General features: G+C 42.5%; 1 protein-coding gene across 2 annotated transcripts in view; it reads right to left on the bottom strand.

The window, feature by feature from the left end:
- OXCT1 (3-oxoacid CoA-transferase 1) overlaps positions 1-20,575 on the bottom strand; it is a 136,201-nt gene that overhangs the window by 63,993 nt on the left and 51,633 nt on the right. For both annotated transcript variants that reach the window (XM_036279337.1, XM_036279338.1), the window contains 4 exons: positions 11,598-11,705; positions 8,409-8,523; positions 5,611-5,705; positions 3,208-3,256 (listed from right to left, as the gene is read on the bottom strand). In XM_036279337.1, coding sequence (XP_036135230.1) covers positions 3,208-3,256; positions 5,611-5,705; positions 8,409-8,523; positions 11,598-11,705 — 367 coding nt within the window. The remainder of the gene's footprint in view (positions 1-3,207; positions 3,257-5,610; positions 5,706-8,408; positions 8,524-11,597; positions 11,706-20,575) is intronic.

The following is a 20,575-nucleotide window of genomic DNA, read 5'->3' as shown; positions in this document are numbered from 1 at the left end:
GCTCACGATTTAACATGTCATTCGCTCAGGACCGAGCAAACGTGTGTGTGTCTTGAAACGTGTTACGAACACAGACGCCCTGCACCAGTGGTTCTCAACCTCCTCACCCACCAAACACATGGCGGGCTGACAAACACGCGAACTGCAGAGCTCAGCCCCAGAGCCCGTCATTCCCGGGCTGCGGAGGGGCCTCAGAACCTCCCTGGCCAACGAGGCCCGGGTGATGGCGGGGCTGACACTGCGGGTCTGGGACACACACTTCTTCAAAAACCACGGCCCTTAGCAAAAGGAGTATCGTGTCCAGCAGGAGAGATGGGTGATCAAAATGAGCGCAGAAGGATTTGGAGAGGAAAATGAACTGGGACTTGAAGGACAGGTGTAGGGCAGTTCAATTGGAAATAACCAATCCAATGAGGAGCTGGGGAAGAAAAAGGAAGAAGACAGAGAAAAAAAAAAAAAAACTGGTGAAGGGCACAGGAAGAACTGAGGGATGGAGGAAGGAAGGCGTAAGTCACAACAGTCACGATCAGAGGGGACCCAAGAGTCCAGACTGGGGGACTCAGGCACCCTGGTAGAGCACAGTGAAAGATCAAGCTGGAGGGGTCAGCTGCAACCATCCGATAGATCCTGAACGCTGTACTTCTTGTCCGTTTGTCAGTAGGCCGAGAGACTCCAGATGTGGCGCAAGCCCTACAGAACAGGTTCCTCCCCCTCGGCGCTATGCACACGTTGGACTGGACGACTCATCGCAGGGGCTTCTGGTTCTTGTAGGCTGTTAAGCAGCATCCTGCCCTCTGCCACTGGATACCAATAACACTCCCCAGGCATGACAATCAAAACTGTCTCCAGACATTGTCAGATGTCCTCAATGTCACCTCTTTTTGCCCACTGAGGTGCAAGGCAGGGGCCAGGGATATTTGTAGCCAGAAGATGAACAGGGTGGTTTTTTCCTAACGCAGGTTTAACCAAAGGTAAGTAATTTATATATGATTTGTAGGCTAAAATAAGAAAACAATATTAAAAAATAGAAAAGAATGCAAAATGCATATTAATCTGAAAGCTAATACATACGTGAGACATAGAAATGACTGGATTACACTGGGGCACGGCAGCTGGTCCCAAGGCCTCCGGAATGTTCTAAGCACTGCCTTTGGCACCTTTGTAAAACTCGGCTTTGCAGAGGGAGTGGCTCAATGTATAGCAAACAAAAGTCGGAAGCCAGGAGTAGAAGAATGTGTCCAGTCCCTAGCACTGTGACCTTGGGCACCTCATTTCACTTTTCTGGGCTCAGGTACCCAATCTGTATAACAAGGTTTCACCTGAGGCTCAAATGATATACGTGTAAAAACGTACGCTGTAAACTACAGTGCTATGAAAATGGTGATTCATTTTTACATAGTCATATGAGATTATTATTTAGATAAAAAGGATCCTTAGATTTAGTTCTATTATTTTTTTAAATTTAATACATTGATTTTATCCAGAAACGTAACTGTATTCATTTCAAGGGACTTGCATAAAAAAAATAATAATTTCAAATGAACACAAACAATAAGCTGATCTCAGGTAATTTCCAAATTTGCGGTGTTGGGGAAATGGTCGACGTATATTCTGGATTTTCTAGCTCAATTAGGACAGCTCCAAAATTAAAGCATCATAAAGCCCAAAGAGGACTTTGATGAGAGAGTTAGAATATTATTAAACTGATCTGCAACTTGGGTTCCCAAAAGCACTGAATTCCTGTTTTACAAAGTGGTTTAAGACTACACCTGACATTTCAGAAGTTGAAATATAAAACTGGTGACTTCGCTGGGGTGGAGCTACTTTTAAACTCAATCAGAAACGCCTACCATCCAACAATGTCACTGAAAAGATGAACTATTTTTGCAAGGAAAGCCTGAAGTTTAGAAAATGGAGTTATTCATTTTGAAAAAAAAAAAAAAAAAAAGCTCACTCACATCATAAATTAATTAAACCAAGCAACAAATATTTTCACAGATCAATGAGCTCTTGCTGAAGGGTACAGTACGGTGAAATTACAGCCTTGGCTAAATGTCACTGCTTTGTCACAGTGGGCCTTTCTGAGTTGAGTCACATTAACTAATTCAACTATTCCACCAGAAGCTGTTTTACTTCCAAAAATTCTAAGTATCAAATATCAATCCTACTTGGCAGCTGGCCTTGAAGTTCAGCTCAGACTCCTTCTCTTGTGAGATGGGCACACAGTTTCTGAATGTGGCGAAAGAAGATTACTTGTTCAGGGGTAGAGTGAACGGACTGAAAGAATGTCTGAAACTTAGCTACTGCTGGGTAGCCCCACCCTCAGGATGACCTTCGACCTCAACCCAGTGGCCGTGGCTCCTCAAACATGGGCAGTGTGACCTGTTCCCCCCTCCAGGCTGCTAACACCTGTGACTGTGTTCTAGTCAAATAAAAAGCTAAGTAAAAGGTAGAGCATCTGAGTGGGAACAAGGATGTGACAAGACTAGAGCCCCAGTGCTAAGAAACTCTTTATTACTCCTATCACCAGGTCATACTTGGTGGCAGACACACCCTTCAGCCCCCTTGCACCTTTGAAGGATGCTCTCTGACTCTGACGACGACTGGCAGACAGTAAGCAGCTCCTACAACTGAAACCCTGGGGCCACCAGATCTTTTCTTGCCATTATGGGCCATACCCGCACCCGTCTCATCCTGCGAATGAAGACCTACTTCAACCTGGGCTTGACCAAAGCGCAGCTCAGGCAGGAGCCCCAGGCAGGAGCCCCGGGCAGGAGCCCCAGGCAGGAGCCCCAGGCAGGAGCCCCAGGCAGGAGCCCAGGTGCAGCGACACGACACGGCTGTGCTCTTCTACCACAGGCCACAGACCCTCCCCGACAGCGGCCAAGAGGCCTGGAGGGGTGACAGGAGCTCCCTGTGGCGTCTTCCCACCCTTTCCTGGTTTCCCCAAACCTCTCCACACCTGATAGTTGTCCTCCCTTCGTCTCCTCACCACCCCACCTCCAGCCAAGACCCTGACCCATGAGCCACCCAGGCTGGCCTGACGTGCGCTCCCCTGGGATTTGCCTTATCTTAGTCTGCCCCAAGGAGAGACCTCTGACCAGGCTCATCTCCCCCCCAGCGAACACGACAGTGAGTCCTCTCGAAGAAATGACAAAGCAGCAAACCCAACGCCTTCCTAGTGCTGGCACAGAACTAAACGTTTACCTGCATTGATTAGATCCGCGTCAACTTCACTTTCGAATGGATACGGACCCTGTGAAAGGAAGCAAACGAGTCAACGTCCACCAGCAAAAGAAGGTTCTCACCGAACTGCACACCAACACTGCAACATCAGGGACGTCTCTGGACGCTCTAGGACATCATCATCCAAAGGCTTGAGCTGCAGCTTCAGAAAATAACTCTGATGTGTGCAGGGCCCTGTTTCTCATAGAGATTGGTCTCTTCGGCACTAATACTTGTGACTGGGTAAACGAACAGTATTTTCTAAAAATTACCAAAGTTCGAAAACGATGTTAAGTTATTAGAAATATGTCAGTAAAACATGCCCTGGCCGGTTTGGCTCAGCGGTTGGAGCGTCGGCCTGCGGTACAGAGAGACCAGGGTTCGGTTCCCGCTAAGGGCACGTACCTCGGTTGCAGTTTGTCCCCGGCCCTGGTTGGTCGTGCGGGTGGCAGGCACTCGATGTGTCCCTTCACATCGATGTTTCTCTCTCTCTCTTCCTCTCTCTCTCCCTCCCGCTCTATCTGAACAAAAAATGTCCTCGGGTGAGGATTAAAAAAAAAGAAAGAAATATGTCAGTAAAATAAAAGTAACTACTGACTACCTACTATGCAGCCATGTTTTTCCTAAACCTTCCTCTGGGTATCAGATATAAACAAAATCGCCGCGTTATTGGCTAGAAGGACCGGAGAGGCAACGTTTCAGCTTGTTGGGATGCAGAAGCCAAAGGCTTGAATTTGGGGTTCTGACTTTCTCTCTCACAACATCTAAGTTTTGCTACCTTTGTTTTTCCTTTGCCCACTTATTCTCAGTAAGTTTTTTTTATATTTTATATGTACTTTTATAAAACATCTCTAATTACTTGAATGGGGAAGGAGTTTAGTAACATATCAAAAAGGGAGGAAAAGATAAAAGAAAAAATGAAAAAGGCATAAGATAGAGCTAAGAATGAGGATATATTGGCTGTAACGTTTTAACAGATATTTCTAAGGGACCAAGTAAAATGAAGTGGTAACTAATGCTTAGACCTGTGTAAATTTTCCTTTAAATATTGACCATGCGGCCCTGGCCGGTTTAGCTCAGCGGTTAGAGCGTCAACCTGCGGTCCGGAGAGACCCGGGTTCGGTTCCCGCTAAGGGCATGTACCTTGGTTGCAGTTTGTCCCCGGCCCTGGTTGGTCGTGCGGGTGGCAACCATTCGATGTGTCCCTTCACGTCGATGTTTCTCTCTCTCTCTCTCTCTCTCTCTTCCTCTCTCTCCCTCCCACTCTGTCTGTGCAATAAATGGAAAAATGTCCTCGGGTGAGTATAAAAAAAAATAATAATAATATTGACCATGCGTAATTCTCATAAACTTATTTCCCTGATCTTCCAAGTGAGGGAACTGATTACTCTATATCAGGGGTGGGGAACGTCTGGCTCACGGGCCGTATGAGGCCCACGAAATCAATACCAGCTCACGCCACAAGCCTCCCCAAAGAGAAGCAGTCCCAGCTGTCACCTTAGGGGTGCACGAATAAATGTCTCACCTTCATTTTTGAAAACAGTCATGACTACTGCCTCAATCAATCGGTATCGATTCTACGCCTACAATTATTTACACTTTAAATACCAGATATACATTTTCTATATGTAAAATTTTTATTGCACTAACAGTTACGATACACTGGGGAACAATAAAGATTAGAAATATTATAAATTGGAAAACTATAAATAATCTCTGCCACAGTTAATAATTAAATTTAAAATGTCATCCGGGAAGCAAAAGTACTTCTTACTTTCATTATAATATTGAAGAAAAACCGTGGCCAAATTCTATGGGAATACTGAGCTCATCTAGAAGGTTAATTTTGAGGAAAAGGAAAATCTACCCTTTTGGACAACAGGGCCTTCAGATGATAATTAAATGAGAAGAACTGCTAAGATTTTTTTTAATGCATCAACTGTCAGAAATGTCCCTGCCCCAAGCGAAAGCCTTACTTTTCCGGTTTCATTCAGAGCCGCCCTGAATTTTATTTCACAGAGAATTGTTAATGACCTTCATCCTTGTCCAGCTACATAAGAGTTCGATATAGTTAAACATACAGGAAACTGGGAGGTCTGCCTGGGGCAGGAATCGGGGAGATGGGAGCCCCTTACCTGATAGACAAGGAGCAGTCAGAAAGCTTACCTGGTCAGGAAACTACATCTACAGCAGAAAACATGACGTGCCATACTCACAATGACTGCCATTTGATGGGAAAGTTAAGTATTTTATTGTGATGATGAACAGACAGAAAAGTAAGGCTGGGAACTTGAGCTAACAACTCTCAGTCATAAGCAGATCTCACTATACGGAATATCACATTCGCCACCCGCTGCACAAGTGAAACTTTAATTTCTGTCTTACCAAACCCAGGATTCCATTTTCACTTTGCAGATGAATAGTCATATTTGGGCTGATAAAGTTGCTGGCCAGAAGTGGGATTCCTATGCCCAAATTAGCTGGAAGAGATGTTAAGGTAGAATGCACAAAAGGTAGAGACCGTGCCATAAATCTTCCACGTATAAACCTGATGAGAAGCCTTCTTTAAATTTTTTTTTTTTTTTTTTTTTGCATTTATCTTCAGATAGGGAGAGAGGGAGGGAGAGAGAGAGACATCGAGTGGTTGCCACCCACATGACCCCAACCAGGACTGGGACAAAACGCAACCGAGGTACGCACCCCTGGCGGGAACCGAACCCAGGACTCTCCAATCCACGGGCCAATGCTCTAACTGCTGAGCCAAACTAGCCAGGGCTGAAGAGAAGCCTTCTTTAAAGGGACTTCCTCTGGCCTGGCCAGTGTGGCTCACAGGCTGAGCATTGACCCTGCACCAAGAGGTCACTGGTTCAATTCCCAATCAGGGCACATGCCCAGGTTGTGGGCCCGATCCCCAGTGGGGGGCATGCAGGAGGCAGCCAATCGATGTTCTCTCTCATCAATGTTCTACCTCTCTCTCTCCCTCTCCCTTCCTCTCTCTCTAAAATTAATTTAAAAAAAAATATTTAAAGGTACTTGCTCTGGATGTAACTACTGAACATTCTCCAGTCACCCTCTAGGCACTATTTTGTAATTATTTTAAAAAAGAAAATGACTAATTAGTCACAGCTTTTTTAATAACACTAACATGCTTTTCCATAAACAGAACAAAGCCTCGAAGACCGGCCAAGAGGTCACTTTGGTGTAAGACACACTGTACTTTCATCAGTGTGTTCGGCCAGCGTGGACTGATGCACTCTCACTTGTGACTGATAGATTATGACACGTGGCTTGATCTTTGTTTAAAAGCAATTTTTACTTTTTCAGAACTCCAACTAGAAAAAGGATGATTTCAGATTCTTAAAGAGGGCTATCATTTCTAGATTTTAAAAAACTTTTCTGGTAATACCAAAATGTCTACAAAAAAGTGTTCTGACTCCTTTGGGTCACTGTGATAACATCCACTGGTAGCCGAGTCTTCCCTAAAACATAAAGGGGTGTTGGGGGCTAAGCTTCAGTGAAGACAACTGAGACCGTGTAAAAAGTAGCTGGGTTAGGCACCAAGAAGCTAACTGGGGGTGCTGAATCTCCTTCCTTAGACATCAAAACAGTCAACCCTGACTCGTATGCAAACGGTGTGGGTTCAGTCTTGCCTCTCAACACACGCAGTCTGACCAGATCAGAGAGACACAGACAAAAACTCGCAGACACAGACAACAGTAAGGTGGTTATCAGAGGCAATGGAGAGGTGGGTAGTAAAGGGGTCAAATATATGGCGACGGAAGGAGATTGGACCTTGGGTGGTAAACACATAATGCAATGTACTATAGACCTGCACCCTTGAAGCCTGTAAAATTTTATTAAGCAGTGTCACCCCAATAAACTTAATTTTAAAAGGGGGGGAAAAGAGAACTATGCGGCCTAGAACCGCTGACTGTCCTGTCCACTTCCACTGCAGAGTGGCAAACGTTGTTTAGATTCAGTCAAAATCCACTCAGCTATCTCCTCCTACTTCCTTTTGAGAATGTATTTAAAGCAGAAGTTGAATCATTTACTAAATACCCTTACAAAACATTAACATAAAAGAGTCCACTCAGGAGATCTTTGACAGGAGACAAAGGGTTGTTTAGAAGTTGGGTCTTGCAGGGAAAGACAAATACCATGAGTCACTTACATGTGACATCTAAAGAACAAAATAAATGAACACAGGACAGAAACCGATGTACAGCCACAGAGAGCAGACCGATGGTGCCTGAGGGAGGGGTTTGGGGTGGGGTGAAAAAGGCAAAGGGATTAGGGAGCTCAAATAGATAGTTACAGCCCAGTCCCGGGGATGTGAAGTACAGCATGGGAAATACAGCCAATAACACTGGAATCACTATGTATGGCACCAGGCGGGCACAGGAAATATCAGAGGGGAACACTTTTATAAAGAGTATGATTGTCTAACCACTATGCTGTACACCTGAAACTAATTCAAATAATACTGAGTGTAAAATGTAGTTGAAAAATAAAATAAAATAAAATAAAAAAAGTTGGATCTTATGTTTCAATGAGTATGCAAATGTCAGAATATATAGAAAGTAAAGAGCACTGGTTATAACTAGTGCTTGTGAGAAATGAAAACCTCATCTTGGGTAATCTCGAGTCCCAATAACATTTAGTCAAATACCAAACTGTACTGAAATTTACTGTAGATGGGAAAATAGCTAAACAAATTTTTGGTCACCTTTTTGTTCCAAGAAGGCCAAACAGACCATATAATTCAAATTTCATATATCCTTTTAAAAGTTTTTTTGTTGATTGATTTTAGAGAGAAAGAGAAGAAGGGAGGGAGGGAGGGACGGAAGGATGGAGGAAGGGAGGGAGAGAGAGAGAGAGAAATATAGATTTGGTGTTCCACTTTAAGCATTCATTGGTTGCTTCTTGCTTGTGCCCTGACTAGGGATCAAACCCCCAACCTTGGCGTATCAAGACGACACTCTAACCAACTGAGCTACCCAGCCAGGCCAATTTCATATATTTTAATATCTGTAAGTTATATATACCACATTTTGTAAAAACTGATCAACTGCTCTAAAAGTTAGAAAGGCCAATACAAGAATCACCACGCAGCGGGCCAGGCAGCGGGATGAACATGGAGAGAGCGCGGCCTGTGTCTCCGCCCAGCAGGAAACAAAGGATACCATACATGCCATCCTGGAATTCCAGAGCTGCCCGCCTGATGATGCGTTCCCTCACATTATCTCCAGCCTTCCCAGGTTTGGCTTTCACATCTCCCTCCTTCCGCGTGGATAAACGCTTTAAAATAAACAGAAATAAATTATTCATGGTTGAGGTACACACTAAGGTACAAAACTCTACCAGAAAAAAATTTAATTCTCTCCCACTATTACTATGAGACAAATCTGCAATACAAAAGCGTTAAAAAGAAAAAGAAAAAAGAACATGGGGGTACATATATTCTTTCTGATTGGTGTTTCAGGCTTCTTAGGGTATATTCCTACAAGTGGGATCACTGAGTCAAATGGCAGTTCAATTTTTAATTTTTTGCGGTAACACCATATTGTTTTCCATAGTGGCTGCACCAATCTGCATTCCCACCAGCAGTGTACTAGAGTCCCCCTTTTCTCCACACCCTCGCCAACACTTGTTGTTTGACCATTTGTTGATGGCAGCCATTCTGACAGGTGTGAGGTGATACCTCATTGTTGTTTTAATTTGCATCTCTCTAATGATTAGTGATGTTGAGCATTTCTTCATATGTCTCTCGGCCATTTGTATGTCCTGTTTGGAGAGGTGTCTATTTAGTTCCTCTGCCCATTTTTTAATTGGGTTCTTTGTCTTCCTTTTGTTGAGTTGTATGAGCACTCTATATATTTTGGAAATTAACCCCTATTCTGATGTATCATTAGCATTGATGTTCTCCCATACAGTGGCCCTTTCCATTATGATGGTTGTTTTTTGCTGTGCAGAAGTTTTGAGTTTGATGTAGTCCCATGTGTTCATTTTTTCCTTTGTTTCTGTTGCCTTAGGTGATGTATCAGTGAAAATTCTGCTGCATCTGATGTCTGAAATTTTGTTGCCTACATTTTCTTCTAGAATTTTTATGGATTCACAAGTCACATTTAAGTCTTTTATCCATTTTGAATTTATTCTTGTGTATAGTGTAAGTTGATGGTCTAGTTTCAGTTTTTTTGCATGTCGCTGTCCAATTTTCCCAACACCATTTATTAAAGAGGCTGTCTCTACTCCATTGTATGCTCTTGCCACCTTTGTCAAATATTAATTGAGCATAATGCATGTTCGTAGCAGCACTATTTACGATAGCCAAAATCTGGAAACAGTCCAAGTGTCCATCAGTAGGCAAATAGATAAAAAAGCGGTGGTACTGCCCTGGCCGGTTTGGCTCAGCGGTTGGAGCGTCGGCCTGCGGTACAGAGAGACCCGGGTTCGGTTCCCGCTAAGGGCACGTACCTCGGTTGCAGTTTGTCCCCGGCCCTGGTTGGTCGTGTGGGTGGCAGCCACTCGATGTGTCCCTTCACATCGATGTTTCTCTCTCTCTCTCTTTCTCTCTCTCCCTCCCGCTCTATCTGAACAAAAAAATGGAAAAATGTCCTCGGGTGAGGATAAAAAAAAAAAAAAAAAAAAGCGGTGGTACATATACACAGTGGAATACTATGCAGCTGTAAGAAAGAAAGATCTCTTATCCTTTGAAACGACATGGAGGGACCTAGAGAGTATTATCCTGAGCAAAACAAGCCAAGCAGAGAAAGACAAATATCACATGATCTCACTTATTTGTGTAATATAATGAACATAACATTCTGAGGAACAGGGTTGACCCAGAGACGTGGAAGTAGGGTATAGACTGACAACCCTCAGAAGAGGAGGTAGGGGGCGGAGGGAAGAGATGAACCACAGAACTTATATGCATGTATGCATAACCAATGGACATGGACAACAAAGCTAGGGACAGGGTGGGGGCATAGGGAGAAGGGTGTCAATGGGGAAAAAAGGAGAAATATCTGTAACAAAAATAAATTTTTAAAAATAAATAAAATCCACTTAGCAAAATAAATAAATAAATAAAGTTATTATTGATGGGTTAAAACAAAAAGAATAACCAGAAATAAATAACTCCTTTTTTTTTTAATCCTCACCCAAGGACATACTTATTGATTTACTTTAGAGAGAGAGGTAGGGAGAGAGAGAAACATCAATGTGAGAGAGAAACATTGATTGCTTGCCTCTCGTATGCACCCAGACTGGGAATCGATCCTACAACCTTTCAGTATACTGGATGACACTCCAACCAACTGAACCACCCGGCCAGGGCAGAAATCTTTCTTTAGAAAGCAAGTGAAAGAGGGCAGATTTACTTGAAGAGGAAGATATACTTGCTCTGTCTCTTTGAAGCAAACCATCCCCGTTCCTGCCACAATGACTGCTGCTACTGCCTCCTCTGCAGCCTCCTGCGACTGCTGTCTCTCGGGTGCTTGGGCTGAGCCAGAATGAAGGACAAGGAATACCAGACCTTGGGACTGTTCTTGCAGGGCTGTCAGAATGTGCTCACCAGGTGCGGTTGCTCTCAATTGCCTATTTCCACCTGCAGAGTCTAGGCTGGTTTTGCTCTAAATGCATTACAGGGATCAGCCAGGAAAGTATTTCCAGTGCTAAATCTCCTCCATGCAGACTCTGCTTCCTGTTGCAAACATCCCATCATTTCTTTCTAGCTGGCTGACATCAGTTTTGGATTGCAGAATATCTTTCTGTTTGATGCCCACAGGGTACAGGAATCTCTGATTCCCAGATACTGCTGTTGCTGATCCCCAGACACATCCGAATCTGGTATCAATTGTGGCCCAGATGGTCATTCTTCAAGTTCTGAGTATACCCAAAATACCTCCAATGATCCTGGAAGCCACTCCTTGCCACAGTCTCATACCCACCAGCTGTCTAAAGCCTAATATCTAGCACTAATGGGAAGTGGTGTTCTTTCCCGACTGTATAAAGTGTAAAGCAACTTCAAGCTAGACATTCTGAACAATCAAACATTAAGAGTCCAGTAGAGGTAAAGCCAACAGAGACCCAATTATCCTTCTCTACCCTACAGAACAGGGTAGGTGCAAAACAATGCATCCCAAATCAGGACAGTTACAGACGCCTGGAAACTGCCTACAGGACCACAAGGCACTGTTGGGCTGGACAACACAGATGATCATGACCCTTCATGATGGACACAAGAAAAGCTCCTGCTAACATCCAAGCAAGGCTTCCTGTTCAGCTCTAATTCCCTCTGATCTGGAATGGCCCCAGGGGCAGCTCTCTGATCATCACATCCATCAATTCTGACAAGGAAGTTAGGTAACTACCTCAATTCTTTTCTCATATTTTTCCCCCTTGATAAGGCGATGTACATAAATCTGAGGAATATGGATGTCTTCTGGGGCAAATGATCCAACGTCCACAATTTCTTCAACCTATACAAAGAGAAGAAGAATTTTTAATTAAATAGTGAAAGCTTAAACTGAACACTTTTTATTTAAAAAATGAAGTATATACATCTTCACTTCTAACTTAGGTTACATACACAATGTAATAAACACACACACACACACACACACACACACGGGTGGGGTGCAAAAGTAGGCTTACAGTTGTGAGTAGGCAAAACTCAGAGTCTATTCTTATATTATTATTTATTTATTATTGTATTATTCTCTGTACAAACAACTGCAAACCTACTTTGGGCCATCTTGCATATAAAAGAGAGAGAGAGTAATTTATATACTTTCTGGACCCACAAAAAAGAAAAAATTCAAATACATGTGTCTGAGCATAAAACACAGAACACAAAGCTCTAGAACTTAGTCTTTGCCTAAAACAGGCTCGGTTACAATCTGGCCAATAGTCTGTCAGTACAGCACTTGAACAGTCACAAACTGCAGTCCAATTGCGCACACCGGGAAGAACATCCCGTAAGACCAGATTTTCAAAATTAACGAGAAATTTATCATATCAAAGATAAAAATCTGTACTAACATCTGCTAGGTCTACTGAAGAGCTTTACAAATATAGATACAAATGCTATTTATAACAGCTTTTAATTATTCTTGTTAGCTTCCTAGGATCTGATCAAAATGCGACTGCTGGAATAATTTTACTTAAAGACAGATCATTGATTTCAATATGAAAATTTCAAAAAGCAAATATTACCTAACAACTGGAAATAGGCAATGTAATTAGAATTAAAGCGGCTCACAGAGTAAAAGGACATTTCACAACAATATGAAATGCCACAAGTAAGCCAGCTATTTTAGAGTTTTTTTTAAAAAAAGAAAAATATTTTGTTTTGCTTTTTACATCTACGCAAAAAAAATCAGAATAACAAGGATTAAGAAAAACTATGGTCAATGTTGTTCTGGTCAAAGAATTGTCTTTCTGGTGCCAAGGAAAAAAAGATCATCTTGAAGATTTGAAGCTTCTCTGCATAGACAGCACACCCAAAGCAAAAAGTGTTTCCCTAAACAAACTGCCTGGCAACAGAGAGTGGTGCTCAGCTGGTCTCCTAAGCTAATAACTGAACTCTCCACAAGATTGGGAGGTGATGTGGCCCCGCTGTACTCACACTCCTCCAGCAATGAAAGAATACTAGAGATCACAAGAGTCATTTAGTGCCCGGCCGGTGTGGCTCAATGGTTGAGCGTCAACCCCTGCACCAAGAGGTCGCCGGTTCGATTCCCAGTCAGGGCACATGCCCAGGTTGTGGACCCGATCCCCAGTGGAGGGCATGCAGGAGGCGGCCAATAGATGTTCTCTCTCATCGATGTTTCTATCCTCCTCTCCCTGTTCATTCCTCTATCTCTAAAAAACCAATAAAGAAAAAAATTTTTTTAATTAAAAAAAAAAAAATAGAGTCAGTTGGTTATTGGGCGCCGCTGTCACTGGCTGAGAAGGAACCGGATGTAAACACAAAGATCTCAACCCAAATCAAACGAAAACTCCAAGGGAGGGTCAGGAAACATGGGGCACATAAACTGAAATGGTGGATGAGATGTACACTGACTTTCATCTGAGAACGAGTGGGGGGGGGCGAGGGGACCCCCACCACTATGCTCTGACCCTCTCTAAGTGGTGGCCTTCCCTCCCCACGCGGGTGACAGGTAGGGGGTGGAGGTGGGGCTTCAGAGCAGCTGGGCCTCCGGCCGTGGACCTTCCGGCCATTAGGACTCATTTCCGTCTTTACACTTACTCAAGTCAACCCTTCGAAGACATTCGTGACTTTAAAAATCCATTTATACATTAATGCAGTACCCTGGGATGCATGTGAAGACGTACTGTTTGTGAAAATCTTTACCACAGCACTGGTTAAAATATTAAGGAGTTGGAAGCAACCTAAATGGTTAATGACAGGACCGACGTAAAATATGTCTGGTGCAGCCACATCATGAATCAATATTATACTCTCATAATATTCAATGACAGCTCATAATTTAATATTTCATGGAAATGCAAAATTTTGTATAAATATTTACATACAGGATCTTTGGTCCTATATGTAAATTATTATTTCTATACCTACCAAACACTGAAAGGAAATACTAATAAGTATTATCTCCAGGTGATAGTACAAGTTATTTTTGTTTCCCTTCCACTTTTATAATCAAGAAAATGTACAACATTATTTTTTTTTGAAGATGCAAAGACATCAAATAAGTAATTTCCCAAACTAGAAAGTACCTAAGTGAGGAAATGGGACAAATTCCTTAGTTAGTTACACAGATACAAGAAGAACGTGTGAAGCAGGAAATCACGACTCGAAGAAAAACGGCGGTTTCTCAACTCGGAAAGCACTCAAACATTCTGGAATCAACGCAGAAATCCCTTCGGCCTCCATGGAGATACCGGAGGGAGTGGTTCTGCGCGTCCAAGCTGTTCCCCAAGCACAGGGCCTTCGCTCTCGGGCTTGAATTACGGGTCTCCCTGCCTCTCCGCTTCAGCAGGGGCAAGAAATGCCAGGGAAAGTGTTGACGGAATCCAATGACTATTTTCTTCTGGTTCCACCAAAGAAAGTTTTGACCAAAAAAACCCCACCAAATTAAGACCGACTTTCTTCACTGCAGGCAAATGCATCACGACTTTCATAACAAACAGAGTGAAAAAACATGTCCCAGTGAAAAAAACTCTGATGAAAAGCGAGAACCGGGTTCAACCCCGCCAGGTGCATGCTTCGCCCCCTAGTGTGATGGTCCCCACGGTGCAGCATCTGTCCAAACATCAGCAACACTCAACAGTGCGGAAAACTGCACAAAAATCAGCGCTTTCTCAGGGTTGCTTAGCTGACCTCATGGCAAAGGAAGGAAACAAAAATTGAAGTGCAAACCAAAAGGAAATAAACGTGTTTTCAGACAACCTGCAGAAAGAGCCTTTACAAACTGAAGAGCCAGGAGCACCCAAAGCTGTCTCTGAAGGGTAGAGGCTTCTGCGCTGGTTTTACGTGATCGCGAGAAAGAACAGTAAGAACGCACCCATGTGGGGATGGAGGGGGGAGACTAATGAGATCAGGCAATAACGTAAGAGTCCAACAAATCTGAAAAGAAAAAATGAATAAAATGCACATTAAGGAAAACGTAAAAATAAAAGTGCGTCAGAGCGCCCACAAATGATGGCAGAGATGCACCTCTTGAACCACAAGGGGGTGAAACAGAGAATAAAGAACAAAGAAGAGGCCCCGGTGCAAAGCAACGGGCAGGTGTCCTCAGACAAGATCAAGTCGGAAGGAAGGCAGCTAAGAACCACCCAGACTTCTCCCTGGCACTAGGCACAGTTTTCATGTGACACCATCTGGTTCATCCAAAAAGCCAGGCACTTGAGGCTTCTCTAATTAGCACTTGTCTTCAGTCCTTAGCGAAAACAGAGGCTAGGAAACGTTACTTATTATTGATTTGAACTTTGTGTTCAAAGGAGGTTTCTCTACCCTGCACTCTTCCTACTTTATAATTCTGAAAACTTTTATTATAAAACTCAGAGAAAGATAAGAATTCCTCTTTGGGTGACAATGTCTTTGTTTTTACTTGGCAAACACGACTTATATCTCAGGTAAAGGAACAGAGGAGCTGCCAGGCAATAAGTTCCTCATTTTTTTTATTTTTAGTGACGACCTCAATCCGTTACAGCCGAAGAAATGGGCCGACCCTGGGGGCTGCTAGTGAATTAGCTACACCTGCAAACTCACTGCGGCTGCAGAGGGCTGTGGGGAGGAGGAATCATACTGCACTTTTTCCCTGAGTCATTTTTACTTCCAGAAAGGCTTGCAATACCCTGGGCTGGGTGGCTCAGTTGGTTGGAGCATCATCCCATACACCAAAAAGTTGTGGGTTCGATTCCTGGTGTGGGCACATACCTAGGTTGTGGGTTCGGTCTCAGCTGAGGTGGGTACAGGAGGCAACTGACCGATGTTTGTTTGCTTCTTTCTTCCTTTCTCTTTCTCTCTCTCTTCCTTCCTTCCTTCCCTTTTCTTTCTTCCTTCCTTCCTTTTCTTTCTTCCTTCCTTCCTTTCTTTTCTTCCTTCCTTCCCTCCCTCCCTTCCTTCCTTCCTTCCTTCCTTCCTTCCTTCCTTCCTTCCTTCCTTCCTTCCTTCTTTTCTCTCTCTCTCTCCCCTCCCCTTCCCCCTTCCCTTCCTTCACTCTCTCTAAAGAGTCAATGGAAAAAATATCCTCAGGTGAGGATTAACAACAAAATAAAATAAAATATAAAAGGTTTAGAATGAACATTCGTCTTTTGCCAAGAAATTAAAAAGCAGACAACAACCAGCAAAAAAGTCTGGAATCATAAGAAACAACGAGTAACCCAAATTGGCTAAAGCTAAAGATGGAAAATGGAAGAGGAAGGCAATGAGAAATAATAGAAAAGGGTACAGTTGGATGCAGAGGTGCTCTGGATGCTAATTTAGGCCAGAGAACAGAAAAGATGAAGAAAACATTGCAGAAACAGGAGGTCATCATGCAAGGCATCCTTTCCCAAAATCCAAAGAAGAAAACAAAATGTTTCATTAATCCAAAGAAGCAAGAAAAGTGTGTATCTTCTTAAGCTTCATGCTAAGAAATGAGATTGGTACAAAAACACAGGAGAGATGGTGTGAAAGCTAACAGGGCTTGGCGCAAATGCATACAGTGTTAGATGTCTATATGGGAAGGCAGGAAGACCCAACAGATGAGTTGCAGGTTCAATTCCGGTCAAGAGCACACACTTTGGTTGCGGTTTAGTCCCTGGCCCTGGTCTGGATTGTGAGGGAGGCAACCAATCAATCAATGTGTCTCTCTCACATCAATGTTTCTGTCTCTATCTGAAGATAAATGGAAAAACATCCTCAGGTGATGATTTACAAAATAAATAAATAAAATACAATGATTTCAAGAAGAAAGAATATCACACTAATGGCCATGTAATCACTAAACTAAAGATGTAGATGACATATTTTTATAGAAATGACAAAATCGGCTCAGAAAGAAGACAGTGCTATCAGGAGAAGTGCCAATGATTCGAACACCTTCTGTTCATCATATTCTGCTGATAAACCCTCTCTTGCCTTCTGACAAGTTCTACCTTTCAGAGTGAAACGGGGAGAAACCATGATTCTGGACCTCCGACCCAGTAAGAAGGATGGGAACGCTGAGAGAAAGTGACAAGGTAAAATGGAGATTTGTAACAGGCCAGGACCGAATCCTGAACACACATAGAAATGGATCCTGATCTTGGAAGAAAAGCAGATTTCAAAAAGTTGAGGGAAAGAAAACAAGCAGGCGCAAGTGGTCAGAAACTCTAAATGACAAATGGGCTTGTCAGGCGCTCTGAGCCTCCACTGACCAGGTGAAAACACCATCCTGATGGTGAAGAGAGTGGTGTGTACACAAACGAGCCAAGTATTCCACAGCTATATTTTCCTGGTTTCTGAAAAGAGCTTGTACAAAAGAGACGCACACCTGACCAAGGACAAATGGGCACCACGAGAACCGTAAGAGGCGTGTCCAAGGCACAAAACTGGAATGAGATGAGTCATGTCCGAAACACTAAAGATGATGAAGAGTGGCTGAGGGGCTGGTTTTCTGGTTTTTGCTGGTAGAGGATCCAGAAATGACAATCATCACTGCTTGAGCCAGATGACAGAAAAAAGCACAGAACTTCAGTTCTATTTTGCTCCTGATCACCCAACTAAGGAGAAAGAAAGGCAGAACTAATACAACTACGGAGGAACTGAATTCCAAGAACAGATTCCTAGACTCTCTGAACTAATTCCAGGCTAAAGAGCCACAAAAATTCTATTCCAGGATCCTTAAAGAGCCTGAAGATATGGTCACGGAATTACAGTCACATGAAAAATGGAAGAGATGGCAGCAGATGGAGGGAGGTAAACAGACTTTGTTTCAAAATGGGGCTTCATTCACGACAGTGTTCTCAAATGATTATTTAACATTATCTGCAAGGTCACGAACAGAGAAAGGGATATTGTTAGACATCCGCACAAGCTCCCCCAAACTAAGCTGTGCCATTAATGTTCACTAGTTTGCAGGTGAGGCTGGCACACAGGCAGGCGGGGAAAAACCAGTAGTATGGCCCTGGCCAGTGTGGCTCAGTTGGCTGGGTGTCATCCAGTGCACTGAAAAGTTGCCAGTTCGATCCTAGTCAGGGCACATGCCCAGGTTGTGAGCTTGAACCCCGGTAGGGGGGTGTGCAGGAGGCAGCCTATTGCTGTTTTGCTCTCACATCAATGTTTCTCTCTCTCTCCCTCTCTCTTCCTCTTTCTCTAAAAGACAAACCAACCAACCAACAAACAGGATGCATTAGATAAAATTCTGTCTAGTTTTTTAATAGCAAAAATAGTTGTACTTTACCTGATCACTGATTTCCTTTAAACAATATGTGCTATTCAATCCATAAATGAGCACTTTGATTTTTATCAGTCATCTTGTGGCTCACTTACGTTTGTCATCACAGTAAGTTTTTTAGTCCTATCCTTACTCTATTTTTCGAGCTGTACCATCGCTTGTCTTTCTTTTTATACGCCTACTTTTAATTAATGTTCTCTCATATATTTTCTGTGTCTTATAAGCTACTTTGTATCATCTATGGCACAAAATGGGTAAAGATTGAACAGTACATTTGTCAAATCGGAGAATGATTTGGCCAGACAATGCCAGAAAGAATAGCAGATACAATAGAAAATGGTTTCTACAGGCTAGGAAAATAAAATAGGCCAACACTGAATGAATGCATTTCACTAGGGATCAAGGTCAATGTTGTAATTGAATACCTGGTCTAATAATCTGTTTTGAAAAGGAAATAAAAGGGTTTAGCTAACTACCAGCTCAAAGACTGTAATGTAAAGATACCCCCAAAACTCCTAAAGAATCTTCCTTTTTCCACTTGCTGTCCAACCTCAGAGTTCATGATAATCATCTTCAACCAAATGTCCTTCATTACCAAATAAAAACAGTCCTTCCTACCTATAGTGTCTTACTCAAAAACACTGGATAAGAAGGAAAATGGATGAAGCAATTTGATTTAGAAGAAAAGCTTTATCTAAAATAACTGAATTGATTACAATTATTGCTAGCAGCAAAGTAGGTAGGACATAGTGATCCAAAAAAAGGTAAAAATTACTTCGTGGACTATCCCAATAGTTTTTGTAATGTGGGAGAATTTTAAACAACAACAACAAAAAAACAAATTTAAAAGCAGCTTATGGTAAGTATTATTTTCATTTCCACTGACTCTCATACCCCGTTGAAACAGTTCAGTCCATGCTGGTATTTTGCTAACACATTTTTTTGATCAAAAATGCCAAACATCACTACGTATGTGATTTAATAACATTCAGGCAGTATTATAAATATACAATTTTACGTGTCATATCTTTTTCTAAACGGAAATTTTATTAGAACTGTGGCAAATCCAGAGAAGTAATTAAAATGAATACATCTCCCAAATGAATTAAAATATTTCTAACATGTTCATCCAAAGTACCATTTTTATCTATAATAGTAAGGAAAAAAATTACACCATTATCACATGCCTCCAGGGTAGTGATGTTAACTAAAATGTTAAAAGGTTACTATGTAACAGGGAATGAATACACCCTACTTATTTAAAGCTACCCATATTAATCTTAGTAAATGTTAAACCCAGCTTGTTACTCTAACCTGATTTTTTTCTCTCTCTCAAAACTAAAGCTTGAATGTTAAAAAATGTTTTAGCTTACTTCACAGTCCAGCAGTTTTAATTTCTGTGTGAATCTAAGGAACAGCCTGACCTTCAAAGCCCTGGCTGGCGCCAACCTCTCAGACACAAGAATTCTCTGACAAAAACCAGATGGACAACTTAAAGACACTGCCTGCATATCCGCGGTCTCTCTCCCCTGATCTCCTTGATCTGCTTCCCCTCTCCCTCCTTATAAAAACCCCTGCCTGCACTGGGATGTAAAGATGGGTTTTTGAGGACAGGAGACACCATCTTCTCAAGCTGTTTGGAACTTGAATAAACCTCTTTCCTTCTCACCAGCACCTGTCTCAGGAGTTTGGCTTTTGCTGTGGTGGGCAGCCAAATCTGGGTCTGGTTACAACTACTCTTTAAGTCTTGTTTCCTTCAATTTTGGCTGTTAATCATCCTCAGATCTCTTTATTATGCAAGAATACAATATCTGCCCTGGCTGGTTTGGCTCAGCAGTTAGAGCATCGGCCTGCAGTCCCAAGAGACGCGGTTCAGTTCCTGCTAAGGGTGAGTACCTCGGTTGCAGTTTGTCCCTGGCCCTGATTGGTTGTGTGGGTGGCAACCACTCGATCTGTCCCTTTCACGTCAATGTTTCTCTCTCTTTCTCTCTCTCTTCCTCTCTCTCCCTCCCACTCTACCTGAACAAAAAATGGAAAAATGTCCTCGGGTGAGAATTAAAAAAAAAGAACACATTATCTAACACAAAAACTGCAAAGGAGAATTGGATTAAACTCTAACATCTCCAGAACACACACAGTGGCTGCTTAATCTAACAGAAATTGACTCAAATTCAGCTCGTGAATGACTCAATAATTCCTAAATTTAAAATCCCTTAACACGTGCAACAGAATAAGAACTTTCTTTTTCATTTCATCTTTTAAATGCGCTCCATATGTTTTCATTTCTATGAAGCAGCAAGCAAACCAGAATCCTAATGCTATTTATTTCATTTAAAAATTAAAATGCCATATGCATTTTCCCTGATTTAGTCTAAGAAAGGTAGGCATAAAACATAAAAATAAACTTTTAAACAAAATATCCTTTTCTCTCTCTGTGCTTCAATTTCCCAAACCGGCCCTTTAAT

Source organism: Molossus molossus, unplaced genomic scaffold, assembly GCF_014108415.1.
Source record: "Molossus molossus isolate mMolMol1 unplaced genomic scaffold, mMolMol1.p scaffold_m16_p_3, whole genome shotgun sequence".
NCBI lineage: Eukaryota > Metazoa > Chordata > Mammalia > Chiroptera > Molossidae > Molossus > Molossus molossus.
The sequence above is the reverse complement of the archived record's forward strand: the minus strand, read 5'-3'. Positions and strand labels throughout refer to the sequence as shown.